The 21148-nt window shown below is 46.1% G+C and overlaps 1 protein-coding gene across 5 annotated transcripts in view; it reads right to left on the bottom strand.

The window, feature by feature from the left end:
• Positions 1 to 21148, bottom strand: part of fam13c (family with sequence similarity 13 member C) — a 102162-nt gene that overhangs the window by 56722 nt on the left and 24292 nt on the right. Inside the window, exons 1-2 of one of the 5 annotated variants that reach the window (XM_055647229.1) lie at positions 6239 to 6459; positions 3552 to 3662 (exon numbers count right to left, since the gene is read on the bottom strand). The exons of 2 other annotated variants lie outside the window; for them this stretch is intronic. In XM_055647229.1, coding sequence (XP_055503204.1) covers positions 3552 to 3662; positions 6239 to 6240 — 113 coding nt within the window. In that variant the 5' untranslated portion in view covers positions 6241 to 6459. Of the gene's footprint in view, positions 1 to 3551; positions 3663 to 6238; positions 6460 to 21148 lie in introns of those variants that run through there. 2 more of the 5 variants (XM_055647232.1, XM_055647230.1) reach the window with 2 other exon arrangements.

Here is a 21148-nt window from a genome sequence, read left to right as displayed (position 1 = left end):
AAGGGGTTGGACAGGCTAGATGCAGGAAGATTGTTCCCGATGTTAGGGAAGTCCAGGACAAGGGGTCATAGCTTAAGGATAAGGGGGAAATCCTTTAAAACCGAGATGAGAAGAACATTTTTCACACAGAGAGTGGTGAATCTCTGGAACTCTCTGCCACAGAGGGTAGTTGAGGCCAGTTCATTGGCTATATTTAAGAGGGAGTTAGATGTGGCCCTTGTGGCTAAGGGGATCAGGGGGTATGAGAAAAGGCAGGTACGGGATACTGAGTTGGATGATCAGCCATGATCATATTGAATGGCGGTGCAGGCTCGAAGGGCCGAATGGCCTACTCCTGCACCTAATTTCTATGTTTCTATGTTTCTATGTTTCTTCTGGGACCGTGTTGGAAGGAACTGCAGATGCTGGATTAAAGGCCATAAGGTCTTAAGGAATATTAATAGAATTAGGCCACTCGGCCCATCTAGTGTACTTCGCCGTTCAGTCATTGCAGACCTATCTCTCCCTCCTAACCCCATTCTCCTGCCTTCTCCCCATAGCTCCTGACACCCGTACCAATCAAGAATCTATCTATCGAACTAAATCGAAGATAGACACAAAAAGCTAGAGTAACTCAGTGGGTCAGGCAGCATCGAGATGCTGAGTTACTCCGGCTTTTTGTGTCTCGTTTCTGGGATTGGCGCGCAGAGAGCTGCCACGTTCCGACGCAATCTTGGACGATAAAGAAAAGCTGAGCCCATTTGTCCCGGACAGCATCAGAAAAAATCCTGATGCTAAACAATAACTTTTCAAGTCCGAAGAAGGGTCTCGACCCGAAACATCACCCATTCCTTCTCACCAGAGATCCCGCTGAGTAACTCCAGCATGCTGTGTCTGTCTTCGATTTAAACCAGTTCTTTCCCCACACAATAACTTTTCAAGACTGCTTGTATATTTTATTTTCTTAGAGCGTGTAATTAGCAAAACTTCATTTACAAAGCTATAAAAGAAAATGTAATGTCGCTTGCGAACAATAATTCTTACCTTGCACTGAGACAGGTGACTAATGGTTCACTGAGCTTGATATACCGGTTACAGAAAGTTCCAGAGTCTGTCTATGAGCAGCGCTTGAACAAGGGTGCGTGCTTGTTTGTGCGCAGGGAGTGTCACGTGCATCGGGCTGCAGAGAACTCACTGAGCAAGTGTCACATGATTCCAATTGTCCAAACACAGTGAACACAGCGTTGATTTCACTACAATCGGACAATCAAAATACCGTATGCCAATTGGTCAATATGCAACGTTTTTACATTTGGGGTCTGATATCTCCCAGAATACATCATTAACCAAGTTCACGTTCAGATTCATTTGGGCTTAAGACTTCAGAAATGGAGCACAGAACCAGACCCTACGGCACCCCGAGTCCGCGCCGACCAGCGATCACCCCGTACACTAGCACTCTCCTACACACTATGGACAATTTACAATTTTACCCAAAGCCAATTAACCACAAACCTGCATGTCTTCAGAGTGCGGGGGAAACCCGCAGAAAACCCGTGGAGTCACGGGGAGAACGTGCAAACTCCGTACAGACAGCACCCATGGTCAGGATCGATTCAGGGTCTCTGGCGCTGTAAGATATTAACTCTACTGCTACACCATTGTGCAGCCCTGGACAGGCTAGAACTTTATTCCTTGTAGCGCAGGTGGATGAGAGGTGATCTAAAAGAGTGTGAATAAGATCGTGAGGGGAATAGATAAGGTCCCATGCACAGTCGTTTGCCCAGGATAGGGGAATTCAAAACCAGAGGACATGGGTTTACGGTGAGCGGGGTAAGAATGAATAGAAACCAGAAGGACGACTCTTTCACTCAGAGGGTATTGAGCATATGGAATGAGCTGGCAGAGGAGGAAGTAGAGGCATAACAACATAAAACAAATATTTGAATAGGTATATGGATAGGAAATGTTTAGATGGATATGGACCAGATATGGGCAGGTGGAACTAGTGTAGATTGGTCTGCAAGGGCAAGTTGGGCCGAGGGTCCTGTTTCCACACTGTATGACTCTATAAACTCAGAGAGTAAACAATAAATACAATAAGCACAATGACAAATACAAAACAGTAGAATTGTGCAAAGATTTAAAGTGTGGGAATAAACTGCGGGTGCTGATTTAAATCGAAGATAGACAAAAAATGCTGGAGTGACTCAGTGGGACAGGCAGCACATCTGGAGAGAAGGAATGGGTGACGTTTCGGATCGAGACCCATCTTCAGTCTTGACCCGAAACCACCCCCACCTCCCCTCCCCCCATACCTTCTCTCCATAGATGCTGCCTGAATTGCTGAGTGACTCCAGCATTTCCTGCCTGTCTATGGTGTAAAGGTTGTTGTATAACCTGAAGTAGTGCAAAAAAACAAATAAATTGCAATGCAGGAAGAACTGAAAGAGGTATAATTAAGAATAAGATTAAGGCGCAACACTTCCAGAAAGGTAGAGTATAGGACCTGTCCCACTTAAGCGATTCTTTAAGTGACTACAGACGACTAGGCTGTTGCCACATGGTCGCCTGTATGGTCGTGAGTAATCTCCTCAGTCGCCCAAAGAGTCTCCTCAGTATCGTCTTGCTGGTCGCCGCTGGATTTTCAACATGTTCAAAAAGTTTTGGCAAGAAAAGTGTGTTGACGCCAATGAGCGGGTCTTGACTTCTCCTGACGTAGGTGCTGTCGTAGGTTATCGCCGGTGCAGACTTCGGTGAATTCCATCCTACGTCAACCAGCGACAAGTACCGGCGACTGAATTGTAGGTAGACAAAATGCTGGAGGAACTCAGCGGTTGTGGCAGCATCTATGGAGCGAAGGAAATAAGCAACATTTCCGGTCGAAACCCTTCTTCAGCCCGATTTGAGGCGACTGAATGGTCTTCAGTTGTCGCCGGCAGGGTCGTAGTTTGTCGCGGGTGGATGTAGGTTGACTTCGGTTGTTGTAGGTTGTCGCCTGCGTGGTCATAGGTTGTCGTAGCTGTGGTCATAGGAGGACGTCCTAACGGTGGTGGGTGTGTGGAAAAATGTTCCAACAGGAGGTAGTTGAGGCAGGGACTATCCCAACATTTAAGAGGCAGTCAGACAAGTACATGGATAAGACAGGTGGGCAGGTTTGGAGGGATATAGACCAAACGCGGGCAGGTGGGACTAGTGGGCATGTTGGGCCAAAGGGCCTGTTTCCATGCTGTATCACTCTATGCAATGATGAATCTGACTGCAGTGGGGACATTGTTAGTATCACGCTGGTTTTGTAATGGACACAAGGTCACAGGCAATAGAGGTTTATTCTCTCAGAAAACCTCAGCGATATCCTTAGATAGACACCAAAGGCTGGAGTAACTCAGCAGGTCAGGCGGCATCCCTGGAGAGAAGGAATGGGTCTGAAGAAGATGCTCCAGAGATGCTGCCCGTCCCGCTGAGTTACTCCAGCTTTTTGTGTCTATCTTCGGTTTAAACCAGCATCTGCAGTTCCTTCTCACATATTTCCTCAGCTATATCCTTGCCGGCCGAACAGCCTGCAACCCTACCTTCTGTATTGTTCCCTTGGCTTTAGAGCCATCTCTTCAGTGTGCAAGGCCAGGCCACTCTCTGCACTCCCCCGACAGTCTGCCAGCGAAAGATAACCCCTTTCCATTCTCCTGCAGAATGAAAGAGTAACAGACCATCAATGTCTGCCTCACCCCGGCTCCAAAGGTTTGGCTTCAATGTGCGGGGGAAGGTTTTTATTTCGCACAGAGAGCAGTGGGTGTCTGGAACGTGCTGCCGTTGTGGTGGTGGAGGGTAGATAGCATGGTCGCACTTAAGATGCTTTTAGATAGGCACGTGAAAATGCAGGGTACAGAGGGATATGGATCACCTGGGGGCAGAGAAGATTAAGGATTGTCTGGAGATTTGTCTAAAGAAGGGCCTCGACGCGAAATGTCTCCTGTTTCTTCTCTCCAGAGATGCTGCCTGTCCCTTGAGACACTCGTGACTAATCAAGAATCTACCTACCTCTGCCTTCAAATTTTCCACTGACTTTGCCTCCACAGCCTTCTGCGGCAAATAATTCCACAGATTCACCACCCTCTGACTAAAGACATTTCTCCTCATCTCCTTCCTAAAAGAATGTAATTTAATTCTGAGGCTATGACCTCGAGTCCTAGACTCTCTCCCACTAGTGGAAACATCCTCTCCACATCCACTCTATCCAAGCCTTTCACTATTCTGTATGTTTCAATGAGGTCCCCCTTCATTCATCTAGACTGGATAGGACCGGTTTGGAGGGAGGTGGGCCAAACATGGGCAGGTGGGACTAGTGTAGCTGGGATATGTTGGCCGATGTGGGCAAGTTGGGCCGAAGGGCCTGTTTCCACACTGTATCACTCTATGACTCTATAAGACCGGGTGGCACAGTGGCGCAACGGTAGAGTTGCAGCCTTACAGCGCTTGCAGCACCGGAGACCCGGGTTCGATCCCGACTATGGGTGCTATCTGTACGGAGTTTGTACATTCTCCCCATGACCGCGTGGGTTTTCTCCGAGATCTTCGGATCCCTCTCACACTCCAAAGATGTAGAGGTTTGCAGGTTAATTGGCTTGGTGTATGTGTAAATTGTCCCTAGTCTGTATAGGATAGTGTTAATGTGCGGAGATCGCTGGTTGGTGTGGATCCGTTGGGCCGAAGGGCCTGTTTTTTAGTACCTTGTCAGTTTCTAATTCTGAACTAAATTAAGGCGCATGTTGCAATCAAAAGCGCTTGAACTATGTATATCGAAACTAAAATAAACTCAACTAAAGTGGAACAATGTTTGGGAAACTGCACAGCAAGCCATGACAATTCCATTGGGATTCTTTCTTCACTCAGTTTCCATTGTCCAAAGGACAGCAGGCTTCGCTCGAAGTCACCTTCAACTAACCCATGTGTAGGGGGTCCCAAGGGAATGCAGGGAAAATGCAGCTGAAAGCCTTACGATGATCGTCAATTATTTGGCAAGGAAAGTTGTCCCAGAGGGCTACAGACGCAGAAGTCTGGAAATTGTTAGATTTCAAGAGACTGCAATCTTTGGTGGGGTCAGAAACGGGGAGGCCAATTTGATATAAATAAGAAACCCAAAACTGGAGTGAAGTCGTGGATTTTACAGAATTGTTTGCAGAAAAAGCTTGTCTAAAAGCTCAGGAAGAGAATTCTCGATTTGAGGGCTTAGGTAGCGGAAGACATGGTCACCAATGGTACACCAATAAAGCAGCGAATAAAAGCGGTGATAGATAAAGGGAAATAACGAGGTGTGGAGCAAGCGGTGGCTGACTAAAGCTCGCAGTCTGAAGAAGGGTCTAGTCTCGACCCAAAACATCACCCATTCCTTCTCTCCAGGGATGCTGCCTGTCCCGCTGAGTCACTCCAGCATTTTGTGTCTATTCACTGTTTTAATGGGGAGACGCAAAGAATACATAGAAACATACAAACATAGAAAATAGGTGCAGGAGTAGGCCACTCAGCCCTTCGAGCCCGCACCGCCATTCAATATGATCATGGCTGATCATCCAACTCAGTATCCTGTACCTGCCTTCTCTTCATAACCCTTGATCCCTTTAGCCACAAGGGCCACATCTAACTCCCTCTTAAATATAGCCAATGAACTGGCCTCAACTACCTTCTGTGGCAGAGAATTCCAGACATTCACCACTCTCTGTGTGAAAAATGTTTCCTCATCTCGGTCGTAAAAGATTTCCCCTTTATCCTTAAACTGTGACCCCTTGTTCTGAATTTCCCCAACATCGGGAACAATCTTCCTGCATCTAGCCTGTCCAACCCCTTAAGATTTTGTAAGTTTCTATAAGATCCCCTCTCAATCTTCTAAATTCTAGCAAGTACAAACCGAGTCTATCCAGTCTGTCTTCATATGAAAGTCCTGACATCCCAGTAACCAAAACACAAAGCGTGAAGGAACTTGCCGGGCCGGGCAGCATATTAATTGCAAGCAAGTTAAATTTGATGCATGGGGAAGCTGGTTATTATTTATATCTAAACTAGTTACTCCAGCTTCTTGAGTCAATCATAGGAGAGCAGTACCTGTGCTGAGGCATTGGGCCTTCAGTGGTAGGACAGTAACATTAGGAGCTGCTGGTGAGTGGAATTCAGGGTCTGCAGTCAAGGGAAACCTGTGAAAGGAACCCGAGGACATATCCAGTGAGGGTGTGAAATCGGGCACCAATATTCGCATAATCAATCTTACATTTCTTTGAACCTGCGCTCATGGCCTTGTTGGCTCCGCTGTCGTCACCACTCGCTGATTGGCAGCAGTAGATGAGTGAACCTTAAACGGCGGGTCTTAAATGGAAGCTGTATCTTTGCATGGAAGCAGAGGGTGATGTTGGTGAATTTGTACTGGACCCGTACCAAGGAGCTCACAAGTTGGTGACGTCCACAACACAATGTGCAACTTCTCATCATGGCCACTCAACGCATATTAGCATATTGTATGCCCCATTGGCTAAGACAAGTCAATGACAAGCTACCACTAGAGTGATGTCATATTGGACTGGCCCATTATTTGAGGGCACGACTGCCGTCTGGTTTAGTTTAGTTTAGTTTAGTTTAGTTTGGAGATACAGCGCGGAAACATGCCCTTCGCCCCACCGTGTCCACACCGACCACCGATCCCCGTACACGCTAACACTGCCCTGCATACACTAGGGCCAACTTGCAATTATACCGAAGCCGATTAGCCTACAAACCTGTTCCTCTTTGGAGTGCGGGAGAAAGCTCACGTAGGTCGCAGGGAGAACGTACAAACTCCGTACAGACAAACACCCGTGGTCAGGATCGAAACCCCCGTCACCCGCGCCGTAAGGTAGCAACTCTACCGCTGCGCCACTGTGCCGCCCGGCATCAGTATCATTGAATTAATAAAAGAGTTAAGCATGAAATCAAAAAGAGACAACTCAATTATAAAAATATTGGAGGGTGTATATATGTCTCGTTGGCATCTTTCAATTTGAAGATTGACCCAAATGACTCGTATATTTTCCAAAACAGCAAGAACTGCAGATGCTGGATGTCTAATATATATATGTTGTTTGCCAGAAATTATTTGCAAATTGAACTGGATAGAATAATGCAAAAGATAGACACAAAACGCCGGAGTAACTCAGAGCGGGTCAGGCAGCATATCCGAAGGAAATGAAAAGGTGACGTTTTGGGTCGGGACCCTTCTTCAGACTCAACCTGAAACAACACCTATCCACTTTTCTCCGGAGATGCTGCCTGACCCGCTGAGTTACTCCAGCATTTGTGTCTTATCATTGATATAAACCAATATCTGCATTTCCTTGTTATTACAGATAGATACAAAGAAAGGTTGATGAACAATACTTAATGCACCATGCGTACAACCAGATTTGTAATAAATGTAGCAGAATAAATGCAGCTTCGTGCTCTGACAATAGACGCCATGAGAAAGGGGCGGAAGGAGAAGGGACACTGATGTTTGCTTGCAGTTGCTTGGATATTTTTAGTTTGGCAACCCTTAGTATAGTTTAGAGGTACAGCGTGGAAACAGGCCCGAGTCGGCATCGACCAGCGATCCCCACACATTAACACAATCCTCCACACACTAGGAACAATTTACACATACACAAGCCAATTAACCTGTACACCTGTACGTCTTTGGAGTGTGGGAGGAAGCCGAAGATCTCGGAGAAAACCCACGCGGGTCACGGGGAGAACGTACAAACTCACGTACAGACAGCACCCGTGGTTTGGATCGAACCCGGGTCTTCGTCGCTGCAAGCGTTGTAAGGCAGCAACTCTATCGCTGTGTCACCGTGGTTGCCACAAACCACAAACCTTATTGCAACCACAAACCTGCTGCTGCAATGACCCAAGCCTGACAAAGCTGTATTGCTGGTATAATCAAGGGCTTGGCAAACAGCTACGGTTAAATTGCAAAGTGCTGTGCTTTCCGAGAGGACTGTAAATTGACACAATATTTATTTTCACTGTTAGTATTTTCACTATTGGGCGACACGGTGGAGCAGCGGTAGTGGTGCCTCACAGCGCTTGCAGCGCCAGGCAACCGGGTTCAATCCCGGCTACGGGAGCTTGTCTGTACGGAGTTTGTACGTTCTCCCCGTGACCGCGTGGGTTTTTCTCTGAGATCTTTGGCTTCCTCCCACAATCCAAAGACGTACGGGTTTGTCGGTTAATTTGCGTGGTATAAGTGTAAATTGTCCCTAGATAGACACACAATGCTGGAGTAACTCAGCGGGCAACTCTGGAGAGAAGGAATGGGTGACGTTTCGGGTCGCTTGCAATGTAGAAGGCTATAGATTATTAAGCCAGATTGATGCTCATGTGCTCTCCTCCACCAGACAATAGGAGACCAAACCTTGACCGAGTCTAGACTTTTAAAAATATATTTAGAGATAAACAAACCAAGTTGCATATAAATAACGATAGACACAAAATGCTGGAACAACTCAGTGGGTCAGGCAGCGTGTCTGGAGAAAAGGAACGGGTGAGATAGCTTTGGGTCGAGACCGTTCTTCAGACCCTTCTGAAAAGGTAGTCTTGAGCCAAAATGTCACCTATTCCTTTTCTCCAGAGATACTGCCTGACCCGCTGAGTTGCTCCAGCTTTTTGTGTCTATCTTCAGCGCTAGCAAGGCTGAGACACAGAAACGAAGTGAGAAATAAAATGGACTTGATTTGCAAAGGTGGAACTCTCCACAACAATACAAATATACACGGGGCTTTCCCTGCCACTGGCATGCAGAGTTAATGATCATTTTCAACTTGAGCTCAGTTGTTCCAAGAATTGAAGCAGCAATTACTCGGCTGCCTTTGTGTAGTGTGTCACTCCATCTTCACCATTACCACAGTCATTTGCATTCCCCCTGTGTTGCAATTAAAGACCTGAAATGGCACCACAGGTTCTCGACTCAATGAAAAGTTAATATCTAGTCATATGGTCGGTGTATTAAACAAACACTCAAAATCTCCGCTTCGCTATTTTAAGAACTGTTGACATTCGAAAGGATTTCCTAAACCTCACTACGTAACTATTCACGACACCTCTCAGTCTACGGGCCATTCTGTCTGCTGGGCAGATCATTTACAACCTTGGCTCGGAAATCACCCATATCAGAAATCATAGCGGCGTTAACTTCTGAAACGACACTGATGGATGGTGGTGGGCAGATACTGTTGTGGTAGGATGAGTCAGTTCCCAGCTGGTATCAGGCAACTGAATCGTCCAACCACAACCTGAGAGCAGTGCTGAATTACTATTTGGTGACTCTCGGACTATCCTTGATCGGACATTGCTGGCTTTACCTGACACTAAACATTATTCCCTTATTATATATCGATACACTGTAAATGGCTCGATTGCATCACTGCATTGTATTTCTGCTGGTACACAAAAAAGCTGGAGAAACTCAGCGGGTGCAGCAGCATCTATGGAGCAAAGGAAATAGGCAACGTTTCGGGCCAAAATTCTTCTTGTCTTTCTGCTGACTGGATAGCGCGCAAACAAAAGCTTTTCGCTTTACCTCAGTTCACGTGACATAGAAACATTGAAACAAAGAAAAATAGATGCAGGAGGAGGCCATTCGGCCCCTCGAGCCAGCACCGCCATTCAATATGATCATGGCTGATCACCTAAAATCAATACCCCGTTCCTGCTTTTTACCCAAATCCCTCGATTCCTTTAGCCCTAAGAGCTAAATCTAACTCTCTCTTGAAAATACCCAGTGTATTGACCTCACAACTCTCTGGGTGAAAACATTTTTCCTCATCTCAATCCTTAACAATAAACTAAACTGAAACTGAAACCATTTCTCTCGGATTCCACTGAGAGAAGTGGTTTTAGTTTCAGTTTAAGGATTAGATTTCCGCTTCCTGGGAATCCATATTGAGGAGGACCTGACGTGGAGCGTGAACACCACTGCGCTGCTGAAAAAGGTCCAGCAGAGACTGCACTTCCTGAGGGTGCTCAGGAAGAAAAACAAGAGACTGCTGCTGTCCTTTTATCGGTTGTTGGTACACCAGCTCAGTTTCAGTGTTTGAACTGTTGCCGTCAGGCAGACGGTACAGATCTACAAGGACAAGGACGAACAGACTAAAAAAACAGTTTTTACCCAACTGCTATAAAAGCACTAAATGTAGCCGCCAAGGAACGCAGGGGCGAGCCTGTGACATCGAGCAGAAGGATAAGGACTGTTGAAAGGTGTTGCTAACAAGGTTTGTTAGGTGACCTCCTCTTCTCTCTCTTAGCCCGCGGAACCTGAATTCTCCACCCTCTCAAGTGTTGGTTGCTCAAATCGAACCTCTCGTCAGAGAGTTGTATTCACTTACTGTATCTGTAATCACTGTGTTCACTGATCTGATGTGTATTTATGACTACAATATCCTGTTGTGCTGCAGCAATGCGAGAATTTCATTGTCCTATCTGGGACACATGACTTGACTCTTGACTTCCCCGTCCTTCATGTAAACCAGTTCCCCCACCAACTCCATCTACACTTGGGAAAGCAGCCAACATAATCAAAGACCACTCACACCACAGTCTTTCTCTCTCTTCTCCTCTCCCGTCGGGCAGAAGATACAATAGGTCAAAAAGACGTACCACCAGAGTCTGAAGAAGGGTCTCGATCCAAAACATCAGCTATCCCTTTTCCCCAGAGATGCTGCCTGACCCATCTAATTACTCCAGCATTTTGCATCTACCACCAGATTCAAGGTCAGCTTCTTTCCGGCTGTTATCAGACATTTGAACGGACCTCTCACGTGTCAAGCATGAACTTATGATCTCCCTATCTACCTCATTGCGGGCCTTGCACTTTTTTTAATCTGCACTTTGTCTGTCGCTGTAACACTACGGTTGTCATTCTGTTACTTCTCTCTTGCAAGACCTGGATGTATGAATGTACGGTGCAGTTTGACTGGAAAGCACGTACAGTTTTTCACTGTGTCAGTACACGTGACCAGTAAACTAACATAATGAGTTTAACATCATGCTGCTGATGTTAAACAAAGGGCCTTGCACACACCTCTGGTGTTTTCAGGATTGCTCAGCCTGCATCCACAGTATGAATTCCAATAGTTGGTTTCGTACAGACATACAGCATGAATATCGACACTTCGTCCTCATCAGGGTTTCTGAATACATTGACTGCTTACATTGACCCCATTTTAATCTCCACACATTTCCATTGACTCCCCCCAGATTCCACCCCTCACCTACATCATGTGCGGTGGTGCAGCGGTAGAGTTGCTGCCCTGCAGCGCTAGAGACCCCGGGCTCGATCCTGTACGGAGTTTGCACGTTCTCCCCGTGCCATGCTTGGATTTTCTCCAGGCTCTCTGGTTTCCTCCCACACTCCAAAGGCATACAGGTTTGCAGGTTCATTGCCCCAGTGTATATTGTCCCCAGTGTGTGCAGGATAGCTTTAATGTGCAGGGATTGCTGGTCGGCATGGACTCAGTGGGCCAAAGGACCTGGTTCTGCGCTGTATATCTAATCTAAACAGAAATTAGGTGCGATTTACAGTAAACAAGTAACTTACTCGCTTACTGCAAGCTAGGCATTGGTGGGATTTTTTTAGTTTGGTTTAGTTTAGAGATATAGCACAGAAACAGGCCCTTCGGCCCACTAAGCCCGCGCCGACCAGCGATCCCCCCACATTAAAACTGTCCGACACGCACTAAGGACATTTAACACATACACCAGCCAATTAACTTGCATATCTGTACGTCTTTGAAGTGTGGGAGGGAACCGAAGATCTCGGAGGAAACCCACGTGGTCACGGGGAGAACGCACAAATTCCGTAAGCGGCTGCACCCGTAGTTCGGATAGAACCTGGGTCGCCGGCGCTGCAAGCGCTGTAAAGCAGCAACACTACCGCTGCGCCACCCGGGCAGGAAGTGGGAGGAATCTGGGGCAACCGGAGGCATCCATTGAATCGCGGGGAGAACTTGCCAAGAAAGAGGCTATTATCTATTAAGTTGACTCAAAAGTCAGGCATATTTATGAAAATGGTATAGATTAGAAAAGCTCCTGTGATATTTCAAAGCAATGAAATGTATTGTGAGGGTACAGTAAAGTAAAAACCAGTTAGCAACTAGGTACTGGAGGACGGTTAGTTCATTTTAGCATACGCCAGATTATCAGAATACGAATATTACAAATCATTATTAATGCAAAGTCAATATCCCGTAAAAGAATATGATGTATTTTGAGGGGGAATTAATGCTTGGGAAAAATTAATACAGGGAACATTAATTACATTTTTTGGGTAAAGTACCAATTTGGGGAGAATTCAGGAAAATGGATTTACAATAGATTAATAATAAGTTCCAGGTGAAAGAGGATTGATTTGAAATGTTAATTATGTTTTTCACTTTATCGATGCTGCCTGACCTGTGGATTATCCCAGCATTTTCTACTTTCATTACAATGGATGGGTTCAACTGCAGAGATAGCACTGAAAGATGGGCTGACTGTCCAACTAATAACTTGTATGATACTCCTACAACACCAACACTAGGTTTTAACTCTTGCAGTTGCAAATGTTCATTTAGTCCCGACTCATAAGATTTGTTGGCCAATAAGAAAATTACTTTTGTTTATTTTAGTTTAGAGATACAACGCGGAAACAGGCCCTTCGGCCCACCGAGTCCACACCAACCTGCCATCCCCTCACTTTAACAATATCCTACACACACTTGGGACAATTTAAATTTTTATACCAAGCCAATTAACCTACAAACTTGCACGTCTTTGGAGTGTGGGAGGAAACCGAAGATCTCGCTGAAAACCCACGCGGGTCACGGGGAGAACGTACAAACTCCACACTGACAGCATCCATAATCGGGATTGAATCCGTGTCTCTGGCGCAGAAAGCGAGTTAAGGCAGCAACTCTACCGCTGCGCCACCGTGCTGCCCTTTAAAAAAAGTCATTCTACCTTGTGTAAACTACAAGTGGCAATGTACCAAAATAAGTCCGAGCCAATGGTCGATCCGTACATGTTTAAGTTCATTTGATGACTTAAGGATTGTTAATGTTCAAGGTTCTGAAGATAAAAGTTATCAAGCCATTAATTCTTTCATTTATGAAGTGAAAGATAATGTTCACTTTAAACCTCTTATCACTGTGCTTGACCTCCAGACTATTTGTGCAATCATCTCCTGAACACACCGCCAAAGAGAGAAATTCATGAAGAGAGTTACATTCATGTGCAGAAATAAATCAAGTAGAAAACTTACACAAAACAAATATGTACAAAGTTGTTCGAAAATGTAATATGATTCTATGAGCACAAATGTTTCGATCAACCTATTGCCAATTTAATGAGGTCAGTTTCCTAAGCACTAAATCTCAGATATGCTCTGAAACACACAGCCAAAGTACTTAGCAACAACATCCAAAACTGCATGTCATTTCACGTTGCAATCAACTTGTACGGTCAACGAGTAACGACCTAATTTAATACCAAGCATAACATACGAGTCCACTTGCACTCCAAGTTGATCGTATAACAACAACAAATCTTATAAAGATTGATCCTTCTTAATTTACTGCGGGATTTATTGCTCCACCCAGCAGTAAATCAAACAAGATAGCCGATCCCAAGATCATTTTACACGGCGTTTTACAATATTAATCAGCAGAAACCTGCAAACAACATATCTGAACTTTTAGTCGAACATTCAATGTTTAAGCAATTACATTTCGTCAGCGCACCTGTCAGTTTAAGTTGGCATTTTTCACACACGCTTCTCAGCCTCTCCGAATGTTTACCGCTCTGCAGTAACCTTTGAGAGAGATGAAATATTTCTGCTGGCTTCTGACCCGTTCTGAAGCAAGTAAATCCGGGCTGGCTCACCTCCAAGTTCATGTGCGCCAATTTCTATTTTTCCATGAGGGCATTTAAATAATCTTTTACATGAGGAGGCGTTACATGCAACGGGCATAAATAGAAACCAAATTCTCTGCCAAATGCCTAAATATTATCAGGTTGGCCCAGATTTAGAGATAGCATGATGTAAATCAACATTAAAAAAAAATTAAATATGTCCATGGCTTCAATGGTCATGTTCAATTTAGTTTAGTTTAGATATAGAGCTCGGAAACAGGCCTTTCGACCCACCGACCTCCGCACACACAACGAGGGACAATTTACATTTATACCAAGCCAATTAGCCTACAAACCTGTACGTCGTTGTAGTGTGAGAGGAAACCGAAGATCTCGGAGAAAACCCACGCAGTCACGGGGAGAACGTACAAACTCCGTACGTTCAGCCCCCTGCAGTCGGGATCGAACCCGGGTCTCTAACGCTGCGAATGCTGTAAGGCAGCAACTCTACCGCTGAGCCACTGTGATATAGTTTCAAACAGATTTTTAGTTTTAGGAGGAGACTTTATAATACTTCTACTCATCATGTATTGTTAAGTTACTGGATTAATCAGGGGCCAAGACTTACTGTTTAGAGACACGCCTGAATTCTGCCAGGCAGCCGAGAATTCAAATTCTCATCATTGAAACTGGGTATAAAAGGTTAGCATCAATAAAGATGACAAGAGACCGCTGGTTCTTCCATTATATCTTTCAGGGGAGGAAATGTGATGTTCTTACTCAATTTCACATCCATGGGATTCTAGAAACACCGGTGATGACATTTAGTGGTCTATGAAGTGACATGCCCCGAAATTCAGTATAAATAAGGGATGGATAACAAGTGCTGGTCTTGCCACTGACATCTTTAGATCATCATCAAGCAATCTGGTAATCGGCGTAGAATGATCGACCATGCAAATCGCTTCAACTAACTTTTTAAAGAGACAAAATATATGTGGTAAAGATAGGCACAAAATGCTGGAGTAACTCAGCAGGTCAGACAGCATCTCTGGAGAAAATGGCAAAAACCGTCCTGACCTGACACGTTACCTATCCACTTTCTCCAGAGATGCTGCTTGACCCGCTGAGTTACTCCAGCATTTTGTGTCTATCTTTGGTATAAACCAGCATCTGCAGTTCCTTGTTATTACATTAATTTATATAAGGTTGTAAACATAGGAAAGTGTTTTCACTTGGAACAATGGTATATACAGGTGCACAACCTTTTATCCGGAGTTCCGGAAACCGAAAAACTCCGAAAACCGGCCATTTTTTCCAGATGTCGTATGCGCACCAAAGCTCGCGTTTGGCGCCAAACTTGACCCGAAACGACCCACGGTCAACCCAGGTCTGTACTTCTGTAGCGGCTGCCTCCTCCCCGGAGACCGGGAGACACTTAAACATCTGTAAATCATTGCTTAAATGTTAGTCAGTTAGTTTGGAGGGCTTTTATGTGAAGGGGGGGGGGGGGGTGAAGGGGTAAACTTTAATTCTTAGTCCCCTACCTGGTCGGAGAGGTGGGGAGCGGTCAATGCCTTACCGGGTCGCCGTGCAGTAAGCTCCGCAGCGCTGTGGCCGCCAGCGGGCGGCGCCGGTTGTAGCTCCGACCCCGGCAACTCTACCCCTGGCTGCGAGGCGCTCCAAATCCAGCGCGGCCCGCGGCCGGACGCCCCAGCTCCGTGAATGTCGGGACTCGGCGGCGTCGCAGCGCTGGGATATCAGCGGGGAGCGGGCAATGCCTTACCGGGTCGCCGTGCGGCAAGCTCCGGAGCGCTGTGGCCGCCGACCCAACGTTCGCGGAGCGTCGCTGGATTTGGAGCCGCACAGCCAGGGGTAGAGTTGCCGGGGTTGGAGCTCCAACCGGCGCCGCCCGCGGCCGGACGGAGCCCCCAGCTCCGCGAGGTTGGGAGTCGCCGACCAGGTAGGGGACTAAGAATTAAAGTTTCCCCCTTCACCCCTACTCCACCACCACCACATAAAATCCCTCCAAACTAACTGACTAACATTTATGCAATGATTCTCCCGGTCTCTGGGGAGGAGGCAGCCGCTCCAGACTTTTCAAGCCGCCCGCGCTACCTACCTAATCTACGCTAAAAATCTTCCATTCGGAAATCCGAAAATGTCCGAAATCCGACAAGTGTCTGGTCCCAAGGCTTTCGGATAAAAGGTTGTGCACCTGTACTATATTGTTGATCCCTTTGAAATGGTGACATTTAATTAGGTAATGTGTAGGAAGGAACTACAGATGCTGGTTTACACCGAAGATAGACACAAACAGCTGAAGTAACTCAGCAGGTCAGGCAGCATCACTGTATGTCATGTTGTCACTTGTGGGTGGAGCACCAAGGCAAATTCCTTGTATGTGAATACTTGTCCAATAAACTTATTCATCTATTCATCATTCATTCGTCTCTGGAGAAAAGGAACAGGTGACATTTTGGGTCGAGACCCTTTTTCAGTCTGAACCGAAATGTCACCTATTCCTTTAATTAAGTAATGGCTCACTATTATTTGCATCTACAATTGCCATTTAATTAAATTTCTGCTTGATCCACCAATGATTCAATAATAAAAGCTCTGATGTGGCTGGACATTGATCGCACTTATAATATGGTGTGTTGCTGAATCTTCACCTTCTCTCTATGAATGTGTTAATCCCGAGAATTCCTTGGCTTCTTTTACCATATGAAAGAAAAACAAAATGACTCTGGCAGAAACATCGCCCAGGAGTGGCTGACAAAGCACACCAGGCTGAAGATATTCTCTTTATCACGTATTTCGTTATCAAATACCAGAACGGGTACTTTGTGTACAGAGCACATGAAGAGCCGTGCTGTTGCAAAGTATTCCTGTGTAGTCAAGCACAGTTTTTTATTAGTCAAACCCCCCTAGTATTCAATTTTAAAAGCTAATGTTGTTTTGCTTTTAAAAGCAACAGCAAACAATAATCGATGGGGGTGTTCTCTCCGCTGTTATTCTGGAGCTGTGTTTACTCAACAACAGATGATAACTGTGGCATGAAGATTGAACTTTGTGTGTTCGGGCATCGTTTCAGCACCGCTCCGATCAAAGGGCTTGCAGTTCAAAAGGTTAGTGCACTGAGAAACGTATATCAAAGAACAGATGCCAACTGGACAGTTTCACATTGTTAACGCTTTGGTGCTTCATAGGATTCAGGTGCTGGTCCCTCAAAGGGAAAGGCTAAGACACGTTCATAGTCAAAGCTCAAAATATACCAGTAAGTAGCCAAGTTTTAACATTTTGATAAATATATATTCTCTGCATTCCTCACAGCCTCTGCCAGTTAACCCATTGATATTGACCTCTCTAACACTTGCTTTCCCACTCTCTTCATCCCTACCCATCCTAGTTCTCTGACTAGTTTCACTGTCCCCCTGATTAAATTTTACTGATCGTACGCTTCGTTGTCACCTTCCCCTCCACTAACAATGATCCAATCTACATTTTCCTTGAGCTTCGCCCCCTTTGATCTCTCGTTTTCACACCACACTCTTCCATATATCTATGTCTCCCTCTCTCCTGACTCTCGGCCTGAAGAAAAGTCTCGACCCGAAACGTCACCCGTTCCTTCCATCTAGCCTGTCCCGCTGAGTTGCTCCAGCATTTTGTGTCTATCTTCAATAATTCAGTTGGTTACATGTGCCATTGTGAAATTAATGACTTTATCACCTCATCTGCTCATTAAATCCCCTGAAACACAAGGTTGCCTGTAAACCGTAGCTTATTTACTTCCCTTATTAATAAACACACATGTTGTAAGTAACTCAATTCTGATTCCTTGATTAAAGGCACTAAGTTGGCTGGTGGGATAAAGGGATTAGAGGGGAAAAAAATACAACCAAGTCAGCACAAATGATCTGAGAGGTTGAGGAATGATTGAATCGGCGGCGACGGTAGGCGGCGCGACTCTCGTCAGCAGCGGCCTCTGCAGCCCGTCAGCGTTTTAATTATTTTTTGTCTATGTTTTTATGTAGTTTTTGTTATTTTTTGTTGGGGTGTGTGTGTGGGGGGGGTGGGGGTGGGGGTAACTTTTAAATCTCTCCCTGCACGGGAGACCCGACCTTTTCTTTGTCGGGTCTCCGTTGTCGTTGGGGCTGCAACGAGGAGCGGCCTCCAACAGGAGAAGACCGGGGGCTCTGGTGCCGACTACTCACCTCACCGTCGCGGAGCTGGCCGAGTCCAGAGCGGGTGGAGCGGTGGTGGAGCGCTGCTGCGGCCCGACCTCCGGAGATTCGGAGGCTGCAACTGCGGGTCTGGCGGACGGCGGCACCGGGAGCCCGCGGGTCCCTGGAGGGAGACCGCTTTTCAGGGCTCCCGCAACGGCGACTTCTCCCGCCCGAGTTGCGGGGTTGAAGAGCTCCTGGAGCGGGGCTTGACATCACCGCCCCGCGCGGCTTGGAATGGCCGCGGGACTCTGCGAGCGCACGCCGGGGGCTCTAACATCAAGAACCCGGTGTGCGACCTTGCATCACCCGGCGTGGCTTTAATGGCCGCGGGACAATCGCCATCGCCAGCCGGGGGCTTTGACTTTGACTCTGACATCGGGGGGGGGAGTGCAGTGGAGAGATAGGTTTTTACGTTTTTTTGGACTTCCATCACAGCGATGTGATGGATGTTTATGTAAATTATGGTGTGTCTTGGGTCTATTGTTTGTAATGTATGGCTGCAGAAACATCATTTCGTTTGGACCTCAAGGGGTTCAAATGACAAATAAATTGAATCTTGAATCTTGAATTGTTGCAGAACTAAATGATGCAACAAGCTGACAAAAACCGAAAATTCCACCTCTTGTTCCACATTAAAAGTGATCCACCCATTTCGATTTGAGGTTTGTGGGCCAAAGACACTCCCACCAAGAATCCAGAAGAATGATGTCGAGCCGAAATGTCACCCATTCCTTCTCTCCAGAGATGATGCCTGTCCCGCTGGGTTACTCCAGCATTTTGTGTCTACCTTCGGTTAAACCAGTATCTGCAGTTCCTTCCTACCCACCAAGAATCTGTCTGCCTTCCCACCCCAAAAACAGTGGCCCAACTTGATGTTTCAGATCAACCTCTTCAGATGCCCCAACAAAGGCGTACTGTCGGGATGCCTCACGGCGTGGTTTAGAAACAACTCTGTCCCAAAGCCACAAGAAATTGCAGATCATTCTGAATGCAGCCTGGTCCATCACACAAAACACTCCCCACTACCGACTCCATCTACACCACACTACCTCTGGAAAGCAATTAACATAATCAAGGACCATTGTTTACCCCGGTCACTTCCCCACCAGGCAGAAGATATAAAATCTGGAAAGAACACACAACCAGACCGAGGAACAGCTTCTTCCCCAATGTTATCAGCCCACGAACAATCCTCCCAGAAGCCCTGATCTTCCAACCAACCACAATGTAGACTTTGAATTTTTTTCTCTGGAACTGCGACACAACAATGCAGAGTGTGATCTGGTTTAATTGGATGGCGGAGGCTCTTCAAAGTATCTCAGCACACATGATTATAATAAACCGATACTAATCATCAGCAACCTGCCATGAATCAGATCATTCCTTCAAATGAATCATGAATGAAGTGGAATGTTGCTGGGAGAGAATGGGTGACTTTAGATCCAAGGTTCACATAACGTTTCCTGGCTGGAGTTACTCAACTCATGAATCGAATTAAATACTTTATTGCCCTGACAAATCGCAGTGAAATTCTCTTTGCTTACGTACCTTGCAAAGGTATGCCAATAGTCGCATATAAAGGGCGTTTACAAAGTTACAAATCACCTACCTCTCCACCCAATTCCCCCTTCGTTCTTAATCCCCCCCCCCCCCACCCCCCCCACATGGCGGTCCCCGCACACCGGGACCTCCATTGTCCATTGCTCATTGTTCTTCTCTGAGAACAAGAGGGATTGTTATGGTCCCAGATCACTTGGTCGATCTGGGATGAGCGATATCTGGAGCGATATCTAAACAGGTTGAACAGTGGAAGTTGGAAGAGGATCCAACTTGCTGAGGTGCAGAAAGAGGATGAAACATATTGTGAACGGCGACACAGAACCAAGGAGGCAAGGAGTCTAGGTTAAGGATACAAGCAGTCAGGTGTCACGTTTAAAACTGGGACCTCAAAAGATATAAATTGTAGATTACTAATGAGGTGCAGCAGTATAGTTGCTGCCTTACATCTCCAGAGACTCGGGTTTGATCCTGATCTCAGGTGCTGTCTGTATGGAGTCTGTACGTTCTCCCTGTGACCGCGTAGGTTTTCTCCGGATGCCGAGTGCTCCCATGTTTGGCACAGACTTGGTGGGCCAAAGGGTCTGTTTCCGTGCTGTATCTCTAAACTAAACAATACTGACTGGTTGCATCGTGGCTCGGTTCGCCAACCTGTGGGTCCAGGAGCGGAAAAGGATGCAGAAAGTTGTGAACCACTGCCCAGTCCATCATCGGCTCTGACCTCCCCACCATCGAAGGGATCTATCGCAGTCGTTGCCTCAAAAAGGCATCCAACATCATCAAGGACCCACACCATCCTGGCCACACACTCATCTCTCCGCTACCATCGGGCAGAAGGTACAGGAGCCTGAAATCTGTCACATCCAGGTTCAGGAACAGCATCTTCCCCACAGCCATCAGGCTATTAAACTCGCCAACAACCAGACTCTGAACTGTAACAGCCTATTGCACTTTATCTGCTTATTTATGTGTACATTGAACTGAACTGTTCTGTATTTTTGCTTACAATACTCTGTTGTGCTGCAGCAAGCAAGAATTTCATTGTCCTATCTGGGACACATGACAATAAACTCTCTTGACTTGACTTGACTAAGCTAAACTAAACAACTGTAGTGCTGGTAACAAAATGCATGGAAACCGTAGTAGCAAGAACAAAATGCATGGACAGCCAGACTGGTCGGAGTAAAATGCATGGATATGAGCAATAGACACAAAATGCACGCGAAACCAGAGAGGTACGAACAAGATGCAAGAAACAAAATATTTGTGCTTTTGTTGTAAGGAGGGCTTAAGCTCACCTTACAACATTTCACCATCGATAGATGCATCCAGTGCTTTGTTGCTCATGCATTCACCTCTCCCTCCATAATTACAGGAAATACGTTGGGCACTTTTCCTTCACCGGACAGTCAAGATAATGCAATAGGCAATTTCCCACTGCATTGCTTACAATGATGTAGGTAAAATACATGGGCCCCCCATTTAACTCAGGTGGAAAA

The sequence above is a fragment of the Leucoraja erinacea genome, chromosome 15 (genome assembly GCF_028641065.1).
Source record: "Leucoraja erinacea ecotype New England chromosome 15, Leri_hhj_1, whole genome shotgun sequence".
NCBI classification, from domain to species: domain Eukaryota; kingdom Metazoa; phylum Chordata; class Chondrichthyes; order Rajiformes; family Rajidae; genus Leucoraja; species Leucoraja erinaceus.
Note: the sequence above shows the minus strand (reverse complement) of the source record. Positions and strands in the feature narration are given on the sequence as shown.